At 43.9% G+C, this 16,141-nt stretch overlaps 1 protein-coding gene and 1 long non-coding RNA gene across 3 annotated transcripts in view; one reads left to right on the top strand and one right to left on the bottom strand.

Moving 5' to 3' along the window:
* The window catches only part of LOC143936004 (cadherin-like protein 26), a 139,827-nt gene that overhangs the window by 6,540 nt on the left and 117,146 nt on the right, over positions 1 to 16,141 (bottom strand). Inside the window, exons 18-19 of one of the 2 annotated variants that reach the window (XM_077460267.1) lie at positions 14,219 to 14,258; positions 4,709 to 4,792 (exon numbers count right to left, since the gene is read on the bottom strand). In XM_077460267.1, coding sequence (XP_077316393.1) covers positions 4,749 to 4,792; positions 14,219 to 14,258 — 84 coding nt within the window. In that variant the 3' untranslated portion in view covers positions 4,709 to 4,748. Of the gene's footprint in view, positions 1 to 4,708; positions 4,793 to 14,218; positions 14,264 to 16,141 lie in introns of both variants that reach the window. The other variant, XM_077460266.1, reaches the window with a different exon arrangement.
* The window catches only part of LOC143936005 (uncharacterized), a 356,680-nt gene that overhangs the window by 328,523 nt on the left and 12,016 nt on the right, over positions 1 to 16,141 (top strand). The gene's annotated exons all lie outside the window — the stretch shown is intronic.

Genomic DNA, 16,141 nt, shown 5'->3' with positions numbered 1-16,141 from the left:
ACTATATAAGTGGCAGCGGAGCGTGTCCCTGGCATTCCGGCCGGAGAGCTCGTCGAGTCAACATCTCCAGGAGAAGAAGAAGAAGAACAAGAAGAAGAACAAGAACGGAAGGCGGCGGCGACAGCGGCAACAGAAGACCGGGCCACCGCCTGTAAAAGAGCTACAAGAAGGCGCGGTGGCCCGGCAGAAGAACCGAAGGCGGCGACAGAAGAACGGAAGGCAGCGGCGACAGAAGACCGGGCCACCGCCTGCAAAAGAGCTACAAGAAGGCGCGGTGGCCCGGCAGAAGAACCGAAGAGGGGGACAAGACCCCCGAAGTCGGGAGAAGAGGCCGGCGGCGGGGAGGAAGAAAGCCGGACTCCTCCGCTAGTAAAAGAGCTACACACAGATAGCGGAGGAGTCCGGCGAGAAGACCCCCGAAGACGGAAGACCCCCGGAGCTGTGCAATAAAATATTTTTTCCCTGTGTTGTGTTTTTTTTTGTACTTTATTTCACAGGTGAATGGGTAGGGGTACATTGTACCCCATACTCATTCACATAGGGTGGGGGGCCGGTATCCAGGGGCCCCCTTCTTAAAGGGGGCTCCCGGATTCCGATAAGCCCCCCGCCCGCAGACCCCGACAACCAACGGCCAGGGTTGTCGGGAAGAGGCCCTTGTCCTCATCAACATGGGGACAAGGTGCTTTGGGGTGGGGGGGCCGCGCGGCCCCCCCCTTCCCCAAGGCACCCCCCCATGTTGAGGGCACGCGGCCGGTTACGGCTCAGGAGGGGGGCGCGCTCGCTCGCCCCCCTTTCCTGGCCGGCCGGGTAGCGTGCTCGGACAAGGGTCTGGTGTGGACTTTGGGGGAACCCCCACGCCGATTTTTTTCGGCGTTGGGGTTCCCCTTTAAGCCCATTCCAGGCGGCGGAGCCCGCGACGTCTCCTTCGCGGGCCCCGCCTACCTGTACACGCGCTCGAAATGGGCGGACTTTCCGAGCGGGAACAGTCCGCTCATTTCGAAAGTACAGAGGACAGGCCCACACACGGGCGGACTGTTCGCTCAAACACAGTTTCAGCGGACAGTTTTACGGAATTTCCGAAAGACTTTGTCCGTCCGCTGAAAGCCCACACACGAGCGGACTGTCCGCCCAAACACTGTTCAGCGGACAAGGTTGGGCGAACAGTCCGCCCGTGTGTACGCGGCCTCAGTGTGTAACTGCATGATGTACAGCCAAATAGCTTTCACGGAGTCTGCGAGAGCCCTGCATTGCACCCATGATCTGTTGTATTTGCTATATAAACCTGCCACACTGTCCTCATATGTCCTTAAGTGGGAGCATTGCCCTGGAATATTATACAATGCTTGATTGAAGTCCCTAAACATTTGTAGAATTGTGGATATCAGTTTGGCGTTAGAACGCTTAAGGTGGGAGATGAAGGTATGTTGGGTTCTGGAATAAAGGGGCCTGTCTAGTGATCTGCATTTATTACTAAATTTATATAGAGCTAGTTTGTTTTTAAAAGTGACCAAAGAATAACTTCTTGCTGTTTAGTTCGGGTAGTTCAAGAACCAATGCAAAGGGAGAATTGTTACAACCGGTAGTCACTTCACAAAGTTTGGTCAATGTGGATCTGATGGCAGCTGCATTTTCTTTTTTTTAGCCTTGATCCTTGTTGAAGGAAAATCCCTCGGAGGACTGCTTTGAGGGCTTAAGGTAAAGGAGTATGGTCTTTAGAATGATCTTGTACAAAGTTCTTAATTTCTTCAGCAATTTTATGTTGACAATTCCAATACATTATTCAAGAGAGTCTTTGAGGCACCAGATACACTACTTCATTTTTGAGTTTGGTACTGTTAGCCCTTGTACACACAATCGGACATTCCGACAACCAAATCCGTCGGATTTTATCTGAAACTGTTGCATACACCCAGTCGGACAGAGTTGTCAGAAAATCCGATCGTACTTAACGTGATGACGTTATTTCGTTAGGACGGGCCTACGTTCAGGCTAGTATCCAATAGCTTTGGTCAAGGAATTTGATCTGAGCATGCGTGGCACTTTGTCCGATCAGAATTCTCTACACATGATTGGACATGTCGGAAAATTTTATAGCCCAGTTGGAAAACTTGGCCCGTCGGATACTTTGACGGAAACAGTCCGATGGAGCCCACACACTGTCGGATCATCCGAACCACACGGTCCTATTGGACATTGTCCATCGGAAAGTCCGACCGTGTGTACAAGGGCTAAGAGTCTCTCCACAGGCTACTTAATGTTCACAAAAGTGCTTGCCCCCACTACTTGTCCTTTTGTGGACCCAGGGAACTTCTGGTACAGGGTATTTGGATGACCTTCTGCTGAAAGGACACCTAAGCCACAACCCTAGCTGCAAATGTCTGAAGAGAGTTTCAATTCCTTCAAACCTTTGACTGCTTAATCAAATTTCCAAAGCCTGCCTTCCAGCCCTCACACCATCTGAAATACCTGGGTCTAATCTTGGCACAGCCCAAGCCAGAAATGTCCTTCCTCCAGGAAACATTGCTTCCTTAAATTCCCACGTGCAGACTCTCAGATCCAAGAAGCACCTCTCCATTTGCATCTGCATGAGGATTCTGGGCCTAATGGTATGGTAGCCTCCTTTTCAAGCAGTTCCCTTTTCCCAGTTTCACTCCACTATGTGAATCATGCAGATCCATGCTGTGGATTGTCCTATGAATCTATCCACCCAGACCAAAATAACCCTGGCATAGTGCAAATACAACTCCTCCCTGGAGTCAAAAAAATAATTCCTTCCCATGCCCTGGAAGGTGGTGACAAAGGACACCAGTGTTACTCATCTCTGACTGTCCAGGTGACCCGGTTTTCAGAGGACCCAAGACTCCCAACAGCATTCAGGATCTGGGAGCAATTTAAGGTACCTCTGCAAGACTATACCCTCCCTCTGCAAGATCACCTAGTTTTTAATTTGTGTTGTAGCCAGTAGACACTCCATTCAGGCTGATATACCTTCCCTCTGATAAAAAATTGACTGTTATTACGCAAGATACATGCGGAAAAGGGTTTTAGTATATGCCACCAAAATGAGCTCTGAAGAATGTGATACACAGACCTTTAGCCTCTTCCAAACGGACCACACGTGCTGGTCTGCTTTTCAGTCGCTGGCTTCGACAGCATGGCTGTTTAAACCCAAGTTATGAAGGATGAAAGGTATCTCTGACATTTTCTCACACGAAGAACGAGATAATATACCTCCTGCCAGATATACCATAGCTCATAGAAGGTCTTCTTTGCCTGGTGCGAGGATAGGAAGCTGAATTCCAGGGGAATACTCTGTTCCTATTTTGGCCATATCTTTAATCTGGTCTTACCAGCCTTTGGCCCTGTGTACCCTCAAGGCACAGGTTGCAGCCTTATCTATTCTCTTCCAGAAACCTCTTGTTTTGGGATTCTTAATCAGTACTTTTCTTAAGAAGTTGCTAACCTAAATCCCCCAATTTGGCCCTCCTGTGTTGCATTGGGATGCGCATCTGGTGCCCACAAAGACCTCCATTTTAAGCTGACTAGAGAGATCCCCCTGGATAACCTCATCTGTAGGGTTGCCTTCCTGGTGCCCATTTTGTCTGTTAGGTACAGTTCTGAAATGACAGCTCTTATTTTAAAGGGCCTTTTCTTGTTTTGCTCAGTGACAAAGACCTTCTTTTCTACCCAAAAACTACAAAAGGTTTTGCAAGTGGCAATTTAATGTCCTTGGTTTTATTTTGCTGGCCAATTTGTTGGAGTGTTTTTGTCCCTCGGTTTGGACAGCTTTTGTAAATTCCTAGTTACTTTATTACTAAGCTATGTCGCTCAATATACAACAAGAAAAATGATCCTTATTGATGCATGTATATGTGACATCCTCAGCCAGCGCTGCTCTATGACTAGGACTATGACCACACCCCTCTATGATTAGGCCCCGATGTGCTGGGCAAAATGCGTCAGCATGGTCTGCGGAGCAGCGCTGACTAAGGCTGCCACATATACATGCTAGGATTGGGTCGGGTGAGCAGCAGTTTTCCTGCTTTATCATTTATCCTTGGCCTTGTTTGTACCTGTTGTTAGCCATCCAATGCTTCTTACTGCGATAGCCAGCTATAGTTGGGAGCAAGTGGCGTCTTTTTTTTGTATCTAGCTTTATCATTTACACTACTGGATGAGTGATATTCCTTGCCGGCACCTCTACTCCTGAGTACCAGTGGGACAGTGCATCTTCCCTTGGAGCAGCACCATAAGGTTCATACGGGTCACAGAAAATGACCCATTGCAGCACACAGCTTTCTCATATGATATTTTTCTCTTTAGAATACTTGCTACATCTAAGCGGATACCCTCTGTGGGCTGTGTAAGTGATTGGGCAGCTGTATAACTTTCACATGAAAGTCCACTGCCTGCTTTGCAAATGCAAAGTTTAAATAGTTTGTATGGACTGAGGCTGGCTGATGTCACAGTCTCTGGCTCAGCCTTTCGCAGGGAGCTTTGTATTCTGCAAATGAATACAAAGCTCCCTCTGATTGGCTGAGTACTGCTCAACCGACACAATTTTGTTCTAGGAATGGCACAAGGAGGTCTCGTCCCACTGCCGGAACACAGCGCTGTATACTGTATGTAGCCAAGGCTACAAACCAATTATACGCGCTGCATCTTTGTGAAGTTCATTTGGACCAACAAACTATTTAACGCAACTTACCTTGCTCAAAATATCTCCAATTTTCTCTACAAATGCATTGTCAGACCTGGCTTTGAAGGTGCCGTTTTTCATATACTTGCTGCTCTGTAAATCATAAAAGAACAATGGGGGTCATTAAAAAATATATACCTTACACCCATATATTATCATATATATTTTTTTAAAACTAAAGACAGACCAAAGCAATTTGAACAGATAAAAATATACCTAACAGAAGCATTTTAAAAAGGAACAAATATTTATCAACCCGCTCATGCTATTTACGCCTCCTCAAAAAAGCCTTCTAGTGAATTGGAAGATAAAATGGTTGCTTAACATACTGTATATACAGAAAGATAATAGATGTGAACAAGGAAAATGTGTCCACAAAACAGGTGGGACCTGAGGCCAGTCTGGAGAAACACTACATTAGAGAAACACGTCATGTTGGTACTCTGCTTTATTACAGGGAACAAAAGGAACAGGGAACAGGCAACGCTTTTACAAAGCAAATCAATACTTAATAGCATGGAGCCCTTCAGACCAGGATATGTAAAAAGTACTGGGGCCTAGGGAGGGAACATAGAAGGCTTGAAAGAATTTTCCTTGCTTATTTTTTATTTTTTAATCTGGCTTGTTTCAGTCCTAAAGTGAACATGTTGTTTTGTCCAAAATGGGAAAAACACAGGTTGACTTTTAGCCCTTGTACACACGGTCGGAGATTCCGACGGAATGTTTCCTATCGGATCGTTTTGTCGGATATTCCAACTGTGTGTGGTCTGCATCGGACTGTTTCCGTCGGAATATCAGACGGACCAACTTTTCCAACAAAATGCTCTGATCGGACATACTCCGATCATGTGTAGCCTACTCCGACGGACAAAATGCCACGCATGCGCAGATCAAATTCCTAGACCAAAGCTATTGGCTACTATCCTGAACGTAGTCCCATTGTAACGAAATAACGTCATCACGTTATGTACAATCGGATTTTCCGACAACTTCTTCAGGACACTTCCGGACCTCTTCCGGAATTAATCCGTCTGAATTAATCCGACGGATTTGGTTGCCGGAATCTCCGACCCTGTGTATGGGGGCTAAGACTTACACAAGCCATCTGCTGCCCTCCCCAGCTGCCCATACTCCTCCTCCATTTATTCCCTTACTACTTTGTGCACCTGCCAGGAAGCAGAATACCTGCTACTTCAGAGTATGAGGGAGACAGTGTTGGTGCTTGGTGACAGGTTGCCAACTCAGCACTGTCACATGGAGGCATGAAGAGAATCCTTAGCTTAGAAGATCCAGGTCAAGACTCGAGGCTTACTCAAGATATTGTTTTTGTTCCCAGTAGCCAAATAGAGCTGTGGTGGTGAATGTGAGCAAAAAAACGCCCCTAATTGAACCCGTTGCATAGCCTGGCCTTGAGGAAAGTACAGTAAAACCTTGGATTGAAAGTAACTTGGTCTGAGAATGTTTTGCAAGATAAGCAAAATTTTTTTTAAAATACATTTTGTCTTTATATACCAGCGATGTCTTGATATACAAGTAGTGTTATGTCACAACTGAGTATAAAAAAAGAAAAGAAGCGCCTAACCTAACAATATGGTTCCATTTAAAGAGGAAGTAAACCCTAATGGGTTTACTTCCTCTTTCATTGCCTGCAAAGGTAAAGCATAACGGACTACTATGCATCGCATAGTAGTCCATTATGTGTCACTTACCTGACACAGGAGCCAGCGAAGTCACCGCTGTCCCCTGTAGTCCGGCGCATCCATCTTCTCGGTGGGTCTCGCCGCTCCGCAGCTGTCATTCGGTGAGGCCGTGATGATGTCACTCCTGCGCATGCGCACAGGAGCCGCCGCATGCGCCGTAGACAGCGGTGCCTGTCTTTCGGTAAATATCTCCTAAACCGTGTAGGTTTACGAGATATTTCTTGGACCTACAGGTAAGCCTTAATCTAGGCTTACCTGTAGGTCAAAGTGTGTTGTAAGGGTTTACAACCACTTTAATGAAGGTACAACATCTAGCAACTCACATGGTTGATGATTAAAACAGGCACATTTAAGTATGCAGGCATCCGGGGGAAAAGCTGTCCACATAGACCAGGGGTGCCCAACCATTGGCCATATATGGCCCCCGGAGCCCTCTAATGTGGCCCGCGACCTCCTGTTCTGGGATAGCGGGTTGCCAGGCACAGAACGCAGGTTTCCATACCAGAGCATCAGAGTTATACCGGTGGTAGATGAAGCCGGCAGTAGATGAAGCAAGTGGCTGCGGAGAACAGCTGCATAACCCGATGCTTCCTGTAAAGCGCTGCCTCCCATCACAGGCGGAGTGATACCAAATACACGCTGCCTGGGAGAGCAACAGCTGGCGATACTTGAATGTAATACTGCTATTAATGGTAAGTTTATTACTAAAATCAGTGTGTATATTTGGCCATATTTGTTCTGCAGTGGTTACTGGGCTGGTACTGTGCTGTTTACCTGCACTCAGCCATAGAGCTCTGTTATTACCACTTTCATAAAGTGCACCACACCTGCAGGATATAATAGAAATCTATGGCAAACTGCAGCTAACTCAGGAAAGTCACAGGTGCACAGCGCTGCATCCGCAGTGCGGGTAAACTGCAGTGCATCAGTGTGAAAGCAGCCTTAGGCCCCTTTCACACAATCAGTCCGGACCCTCCATTCACCTCTGTGGAGCGGCAGATGTAAACGGGCTTATGTCCACTCCACTCATTGTGGCCCGCGACTGGTTACCAAGTCGCTTAAGTGGCCCGCGCTCTTCAAAAGGTTGGGCACCCCCGACATAGACCATCCTCCGGATTGCAGGCTCTCACTGCTGTCAGTCTGCAATCGTGACCGGGAAGACTTCCCTGCAGTAGAGCGTTCTAAAAGCGAGGCTTGAAGCTCTTATGGCGCACAGCCTGGAAGGGATGATGTAGATGGCGGTGCGGAGGATGGTCTATGTCAGGGATATGCAATTAGTGGACCTCCAGCTGTTGCAAAACTACAAGTCCCATCATGCTTCTGCCTCTGGGTGTTATGGTTGTGGCTGTAAGTCTTGCTAAGCATCATGGGACTCGTAGTTCTGCAGCAGCTGGAGGTCCGCTAATTGCATATCCCTGGTCTATGTGGGCATCTTTCACCGGATATTTGCATACTTTGATGATTAAAACAGGCACATCTAAGTATGTAGGCATCCAGGATAAAGCTGTCCACATAGACCATCCTCCACACCACCATCTAAGTCATCCCGTCCACGCTGCGCTCCATGAGCATCACTTTTAGATCGCTCTACTGCAGAGTAGTCTTCCCGGTTACAATTTCAGACTGACAGCAGTGAGAGCCGGCGGTGTGGAGGATGGTCTATGTGGACTGCTTTACCCTGGATGCCTGCATACATAATGTAGATGTGTCTCTTTTAATCATCAACCATGTGAGTTGCTAAACTTTGTACCTTCATTAAATGTAACCATATCGCTACACTTAGAGGTGCCTCTCTTCTCCTTTATACTCTGGAGCTCCTGCTGAATTTTGCTTCTAAACCCCTTGTGGAGGCTTCCATTTGTGGATTGAAGTTTTATGGTTACACAACCTGGTCACATTGCTATAATCTTTTTATATGGACTATAAACTGAAAGACCTATGAATAAATGGTTGTGGAACAAATCATCTGAGTTTCCATTATTTCTTATGGGGAATTCGCTTTGTTATACGAGTGCTTTGGATTACAAGCATGTTTTCGAATTATGCTCGCAATCCAAGGTTTTACTGTAATGAGTATTTCAGCACAAGTACTTTGAAGTGGAAAGAGCCAGCTACAAAGGCAAAAGAAAAAAAACAGTGCCAAGTAGAAGACCTAATTGAAATCTGGTCCTATAGACTGTTACTAGGAAATATTCAATTACCTTATCAATTTTGGGTCACATGTTGCTAAAAAAAACTAAAATGTATTATGAGCAGACAGTCAGTCCCCACTTGTAATGTCATTGAAAGTTGTATACATTGTCATAGCAAGCTTTGCAGCTTATTAATCATTATCATAAGTAGGAGTGCTCTCTTAGTCCTTGTACACACGGTCAGACATTGTGCGATCGGACTGTGTTGTCGGATAATCCGACTGTGTGTGGGCTCCATCGGACTGTTTCTGTCGGAATATCTGACGGACAAGGTTTTAGAGCTGGGCTATTAAACTTTCCAACAACATGATCCGATCTGACTTTGTCTGATCGGAATTCTCTACACACGATCAGACAAAGTGCCACGCATGCTCAGATCAAATTCCTAGACCAAAGCTATTGGCTACTAACCTGAACGTAGTCCCATCGTAACGAAATAACGTCATCGCGTTACGTACGATCGGATTTTCCGACAACTTTGTCCGACCGTGTGTGTATACAACACAAGTTTCGGACAGGGGTGACTTAGGGGTGAGGTTTGGATAGAACAATGAACACAGTGCTGCCTGTGTACCATGCAACTACTCAGACTAGCCTGGTCTCTAAATAGGAACCTACTCGTTCTCTTCGTTCCTCTCAAGACAGTTCCCTCGTCACCTCCTTCTATGCTCACCTCCAGGACTTTTCTTGAGCCTCTCCCATCCTATGGAATGCCCTACCCCAATATGTCCACTTATCTCCTACGATCCCTGAAAACCCTTCTCTTCGAAGAAGCCTACCCTACCTCCCACCTAACAACCCTATTTTCATTTTCTCCATCAGCTCACAGTTATTACCTTTTGTTCCACTTGACTCTCCCTTCTAGATTGTAAGCTCTGAGCAGGGCCCTCTGCTCCCTCTATATAAATCCTGTATAAATAATATTAATACAGATTCCTGTTAAAGAATAAACTATTGTGGCAGATGGACTTGCAGTTTCAATGGGCTGTGGGGGGGCGCTGTTGAGCGCTCTTGTATTAGGCTTCTTGCACACTGCAGATTGAAAAAGCTCAGTACAGCTTTTTTTTTTTATTATTTTTTTTTTTTTACTAAGCTAAAAATACAGGCCATTAAAGTGGTTGTAAACCCTTACAACACACTTTGACCTACAGGTAAGCCTAGATTAAGGCTTACATGTAGGTCCAAGAAATATCTCCTAAACCTACCCGGTTTAGGAGATATTTGCTGAAAGACAGGCACCGCTGTCTACGGCGCATGCGCACTGAGCGCTGCACCGTCAACAACAAGATGCCGTGCGTGGCGGCTCCCGTGCGCATGCGCAGGAGTGACGTCATCGCGGCTTCGCTGAATGACAGCGGCGGAGCAGCGAGACCCACCGAGAAGATGGATGCGCCGGACTACAGGGGACAGCGGTGACTTTGCTGGCTCCTGTGTCAGGTAAGTGACACATAATGGACTACTATACGATGCCTAGTAGTCCATTATGCTTTACCTTTGCAGGGAATGAAAGAGGAAGTAAACTCATCAGGGTTTACTTCATCTTTAATTGTAATGTGCCTATGCACACAGGCACGTAAGCAAGCGGCGTGTGTTCTGCAGTAAAAAAAAATTAATAAATAGAAAAATCTGCTTTTGTGGTCGGTAATTTACGCCTAATACCCGCAAATACGCACAAGTGTGCGCAAATGCCCATTTACATATTGTGCAGAATGGGAACGCGAGAATAAGTTTTCGTGCATTTGGCTGACCACATATACGCGTAAATGCATGTAAATACATACAAGAGAAAAAAAAAGTCTGAAAACGTAGATGCTCAAACCTTTCAAACAGAAAGAAAAGAAAGCTCATAGAGAGGTTCTGGCTGGAAGCCGATAGATATGTCTGCAGGAGCAGTGCAAAGCTTTCCACGCCGCTGCAGAAAAAAAAAATGCATTTTTTTCTGCAAAAATAAGAGCATTTATTATTTCTAGAGAGGCGAACTTATCCTTTAAGCTAAAAGGGAAAGCTCTGATTTTGGGCTTCTATTGGAAGAATAGAGGGTCTTCTGTCCTGCCGACGCGATACACGCGCTTCTCCGTGCCTTACTGCAATGTCAGCGTCTGTCTTCCATGTTCTGGAAAGCTCTCATATTCTTCTGAAAACCTATCCATGACATATTTGTACATTCTAAATTTTTGTTAAGTGTCCCCTGTGAGAAAATAGGAATAGGACAGACAGCTCCTCCAAAGGCGGCTCAACTGGATTAAGAGCTTAACCAGAGAGTGGCCTGCAGGTTTAAGTGGATAAATCGATTATTGTTGCTTTAAGTGAAACAGTTGTTGTTGGTCCATGGCATCTTGATTTTGTACGCTTCTAGGCTTAGGAGAGCTTTTAATTTCCTATGTTCTTGTGACATCTTGTGGTAACGCTAAGAACTACATGCTCATTATTCACGCGATATCCCCATATTGTGTATTTTAATAATAATAATAATAAATAATATTATTAACCACTTTAAGACTGGGCCTCTTTTTTTAGATGTGGTGTTTACAAGTTAAAAACTTTTATTTTTTTGGGCTAGAAAATTACTTGGAACCCCCAAACATTATACATTTTTTTTCTAACATCCTAGAGAATAAAATGGCTGTCGTCGCAATGCTTTCTGTCACACTGTATTTGCACAGCGGTCTTACAAGCGCACTTTAAAAAAAAATACACTTTTTTGAATTAAAAAAATAAGACAACAGTAAAGTTAGCCCAATTTTTTTTTATATTGTGAAAGATAATGTTACGCCGAGTAAATTCATCCCCAACATGTCACGCTCGTTGAATGGCGACAAACTTTTACCCTTAAAAAATCTCCATAGGCGACATTTAAAAAATTCTATCGGTTGCATGTTTTGCATTACAGAGAAGTTCTAGGGCTAGTATTATTGCTCTCGCTCTACCGATTGCGGCGATACCTCACATGTGTGGTTTGAACACAGTTTTCATATGCGGGAGCTAATCACGTAGGTGTTCGATTCTGCACACAAGCTCAGCAGGACGGGCGCGTTTAAAAAAAAAAAAAAAATTTCTTATTTATTTTAGCTTTTATTTTTACAATGTTTTAAAAAAATAAAATAAAATCTGTCACTTTTATTCCTATTACAAGGCATGTAAACATGCCTTGTAACAGAAAAAAAGCATGACAGGACCTCTTAAATATGAGATCTGGAGTCAAAAAGACCTCACGTCTTATGTTTACACTAGAATGCAAAAAAAAATAAAAAAATAAAAAATTGTCATTTAAAAAACATTTTTACAAAAAAAATGCCCCTTTAAAAGCTATGGGCGGAAGGGACGTTATGACGTCCCTTCTGCCCTGTAGTGTCATGGCCGTCTTCCCCTCACTGGTCTCCATGTCAGATCAGCTCTGAATGGAGCAGCTCTCTGCTAATCTATTTATAGCAACCTCCCACAACACAAACTTCAGGCTGCTTTTATCTCCTGTGTTGGAGAACTTCTTAAAAGTTATCAGGCTGATAACAGAGCTTTGGAGCAGCACAAACACACAGGACTCAGTGCTTTGAAAAGAGATTAAAAACAAAAAACAGTACAGATATATGTGGCCAGCTCACATTTCATGAATTGGGTTTATTATATCCACTTTAAAACATGCGATGTGGCACGTGAGTGAACACCAAGACCCTCAACCTCATGGTGAGTTTCTGATGCCATTTAACCAACACATGGTGGTAAAGAATAGAAAATGCTCCAGCAAGGTCTAATATCTCTATATGGGTGACATTTTGTGTATGTATGTATATATATATATACACACACACACACATATATACACAGTGCCTTGCGAAAGTATTCGGCCCCCTTGAACTTTTCAACCTTTTGCCACATTTCAGGCTTCAAACATAAAGATATAAAATTTAAATTTTTTGTGAAGAATCACCAACAAGTGGGACACAATTGTGAAGTGGAATGAAATCTGTTGGATATTTTAAACTTTTTTAGCAAATAAAAAACTGAAAAGTGGTGCGTGCAAAATTATTTGGCCCCTTTACTTTCAGTGCAGCAAACTCACTCCAGAAGTTCAGCGAGGATCTCTGAATGATCCAATGTTGTCCTAAATGACTGATGGTGATAAATAGAATCCACCTGTGTGTAATCAAGTCTCTGTATAAATGCACCTGCTCTGTGATAGTCTCAGGGTTCTGTTGAAAGCGCAGAGAGCATCATGAAGACCAAGGAACACACCAGGCAGGTCCGTAATACTGTTGTGGAGAAGTTTAAAGCCGGATTTGGATACAAAAAGATTTCCCAAGCTTTAAACATCCCAAGGAGCACTGTGCAAGCGATCATTTTGAAATGGAAGGAGTATCAGACCACTGCAAATCTACCAAGACCTGGCCGTCCCTCTAAACTTTCAGCTCAGACAAGGAGAAGACTGATCAGAGATGCAGCCAAGAGGCCCATGATCACTCTGGATGAACTGCAGAGAACTACAGCTGAGGTGGGAGAGTCTGTCCATAGGACAACAATCAGTCGTACACTGCACAAATCTGGCCTTTATGGAAGAGTGGCAAGAAGAAAGCCATTTCTCAAAGATATCCATAAAAAGTCTCGTCTAAAGTTTGCCACAAGCCACCTGGGAGACACACCAAGAATGTGGAAGAAGGTGCTCTGGTCAGATGAAACCAAAATCGAACTTTTTGCCCACAATGCAAATGATATGTTTGGCGTAAAAGCAACACAGCTCGTCACCCTCAACACACCATCCCCACTGTCAAACATGGTGGTGGCAGCATCATGGTTTGGGCCTGCTTTTCTTCAGCAGGGACAGGGAAGATGGTTAAAATTGAGGGGAAGATGGATGCAGCCAAATACAGGACCATTCTGGATGAAAACCTGTTGGGGTCTGCAAAAGACCTGAAACTGGGACGGAGATTTATCTTCCAACAAGACAATGATCCCAAACATACAGCAAAATCTACAAAGGAATGGTTCACAAATAAACGTATCCAGGTGTTAGAATGGCCAAGTCAAAGTCCAGACCTGAATCCAATCGAGAATCTGTGGAAAGAGCTGAAAACTGCTGTTCACAAACGCTCTCCATCCAACCTCACTGAGCTCGAGCTGTTTTACAAGGAAGAATGGGCAAGAATTTCAGTCTCTCGATGTGCAAAACTGATAGAGACATACCCCAAGCGACTTGCAGCTGTAATCGCAGCAAAAGGTGGCTCTACAAAGTATTAACGCAAGGGGGCCGAATAATTTTGCACGCCCCACTTTTCATTTTTTTTATTAGTTAAAGTTTCAAAAATCCAATAGATTTCGTTCCACTTCACAATTGTGTCCCACTTGTTGGTGTTTCTTCACAAAAAATAAAAATGTTATATCTTTATGTTTGAAGCCTGAAATGTGGCAAAAGGTTGAAAAGTTCAAGGGGGCCGAATACTTTCGCAAGGCACTATATATATATATATATATATATGTATATGTGTGTGTGTGTGTTTGTGTGTATATATATATATATATAAAATATTCAGCATGGGATTTTTTTTTTCCGGCGCTTTGGCAGTTCTTTAGTTGATATGGTAAAGTCTGTATTACACAAGCAATAGCATATATTTTGCTGAAAGTTTGATACTCACTGATGTGTAGCTGGTGTCCAAGGCTCCTTGGTTTCCTTGACTGTGCTGAAAAGTACAACCATCATTATATTATCTGTGCAATGTAATCAATAAACAGCTTCCTATCCATGTGTTTGGCCTGGATTCCGACTTTCCTATAATAGTACGAACAGCTAAAACTTCATAAAACGCTCTTGTTAAACTTCAAACCCTTAATTTGCAGCAACCTATACCCCAAGGACCAGCAACTTATCATTGCCTCTATGATGTACTTGGTGACCCTTGCTTATTCCTCTTGCTCTCCTATCTAACAGTACTTGTGCACAGAGGCTTTTAAAAGCTTTTTTATTGTTTCCCCCTCCCCTGTCACAGCTCTCTACACAGGCTTTCACATTTTCTATCTAGGGATTGCTAAAGTTCAGCTCTACCTACAAAATTCTGATCTGCAAGTCTGTGTTATTGTATCTAGGCAGACTTAAAGTGGCTGTAAACCCTTACAGACCACTTTGACCTACAGGTAAGCCTAGATTAAGGCTTACCTGTTAGGTCCAAGAAACATCTCCTAAACCTACATGGTTTAGGAGATATTTGCAAAAACACAGCACCGCTGTCTACAGCGTACGGGCGCACTGAGCATGCCGCTGCGAACGATAGCAGCGGCATGCAGATAGTCGACCCCGCAGCAGCTAAACTGTCTGCAACTAAATGCTGCTAATTATTATGCATAAATAACATAATTACTTTGCATTAGAGATGCACCCAAATTTCAGCTGCCGAAACATATCAGCCGAAAATGGGGCTTTCGGCATTTTGGTGTGTGCTTTTTATAGATAGTAGTGCGACTCAAAAAGCGCATCAAAAATGTAACAAGTGCTCTCGATTGCTTTCTTGCTGTGTTTTTAATGCATTTTAATGGGGAGGGATTTTTTTTTTTTTTTAGCTGACCAAAAATGCAGCAAGCAGAATTAACGCCACAACGGAAGCACAACAGACCGGTAAGAAGACATACATAGAAAAGGGATGCATTTTCCTTGAGCTTCTCTTGTGCTTCCAATAATGGCCAGCAATAGATTCATTCAAATTCATGATATTATCATGAATTTAAAGTCGAATATAATACAATAATTTATACATTTATTGAGATATATATATAAAATTATATATATAATATAATTTCGGTTTCATCCAAGAGCATCCTAAGTTTTCGGTTTCGGCACCAAAACTTCCAATTAGTGCACCTCTACTTTGCATTGTGAGTCTAGCTGCTTAAAAAAAAGTACCGTATTCTAAATGCTGAAATTTTTAGATGTCCATGTGAATGTAGCTTTAGGCCTCATGCACAGTGGGCATGAAAAATGCTGTTTTTATAAGCGTTTGACATTTTTTCCATCAGTTTGTCAAAGTCATTCTGTTGAGCCAGTGTTTCCATGCACATTGGAGCATTTGGAGGCATATTTGAAGAAGCATGTTGGGGAAAAAAGGCTGGAAAAAATAATATATTACAAGCGTGCCATTTCTGCCTGGTGTGGATAGATCCTTAAGCTGGGTTCACATATATGTGGCCGCGGTTTCAACGTGGGAGTCCGGTACGGTTCTGTTCACCAGTTCAGTTGCATATTCTTACCTGAAATTGCACCTGAATCGGACTAAAAAACGCACAGGGCTGTTTTTAAAACTGTACCGCGGCCGACCCCGGCTGACTTAAGAAGGCTGGCGCTTCACATGTTATGCAAATCGGATGTGGTTCAAAACGCATCCTATTCGCATATACAGTATGTGCACGGAGCCTTACCATGCTCATGCTGGTTTTTTGCACCTGCTCTCTTTAATTATGGTCTGTGACAAAAATGTTTTGATTTCCACACCATTGTTCCTTCGTGTGACTAATTCATTGAAAGAAACTTGTACCGAGATGAATAATGTGGCCAATAGTGACTTCTAAAA

The sequence above is a fragment of the Lithobates pipiens genome, unplaced genomic scaffold (genome assembly GCF_037356315.1).
Source record: "Lithobates pipiens isolate NorthernLeopardFrog02 unplaced genomic scaffold, aLitPip1_a1.2 Scaffold_28, whole genome shotgun sequence".
In the NCBI taxonomy this organism is placed as follows: domain Eukaryota; kingdom Metazoa; phylum Chordata; class Amphibia; order Anura; family Ranidae; genus Lithobates; species Lithobates pipiens.
The sequence above is the reverse complement of the archived record's forward strand: the minus strand, read 5'-3'. Positions and strand labels throughout refer to the sequence as shown.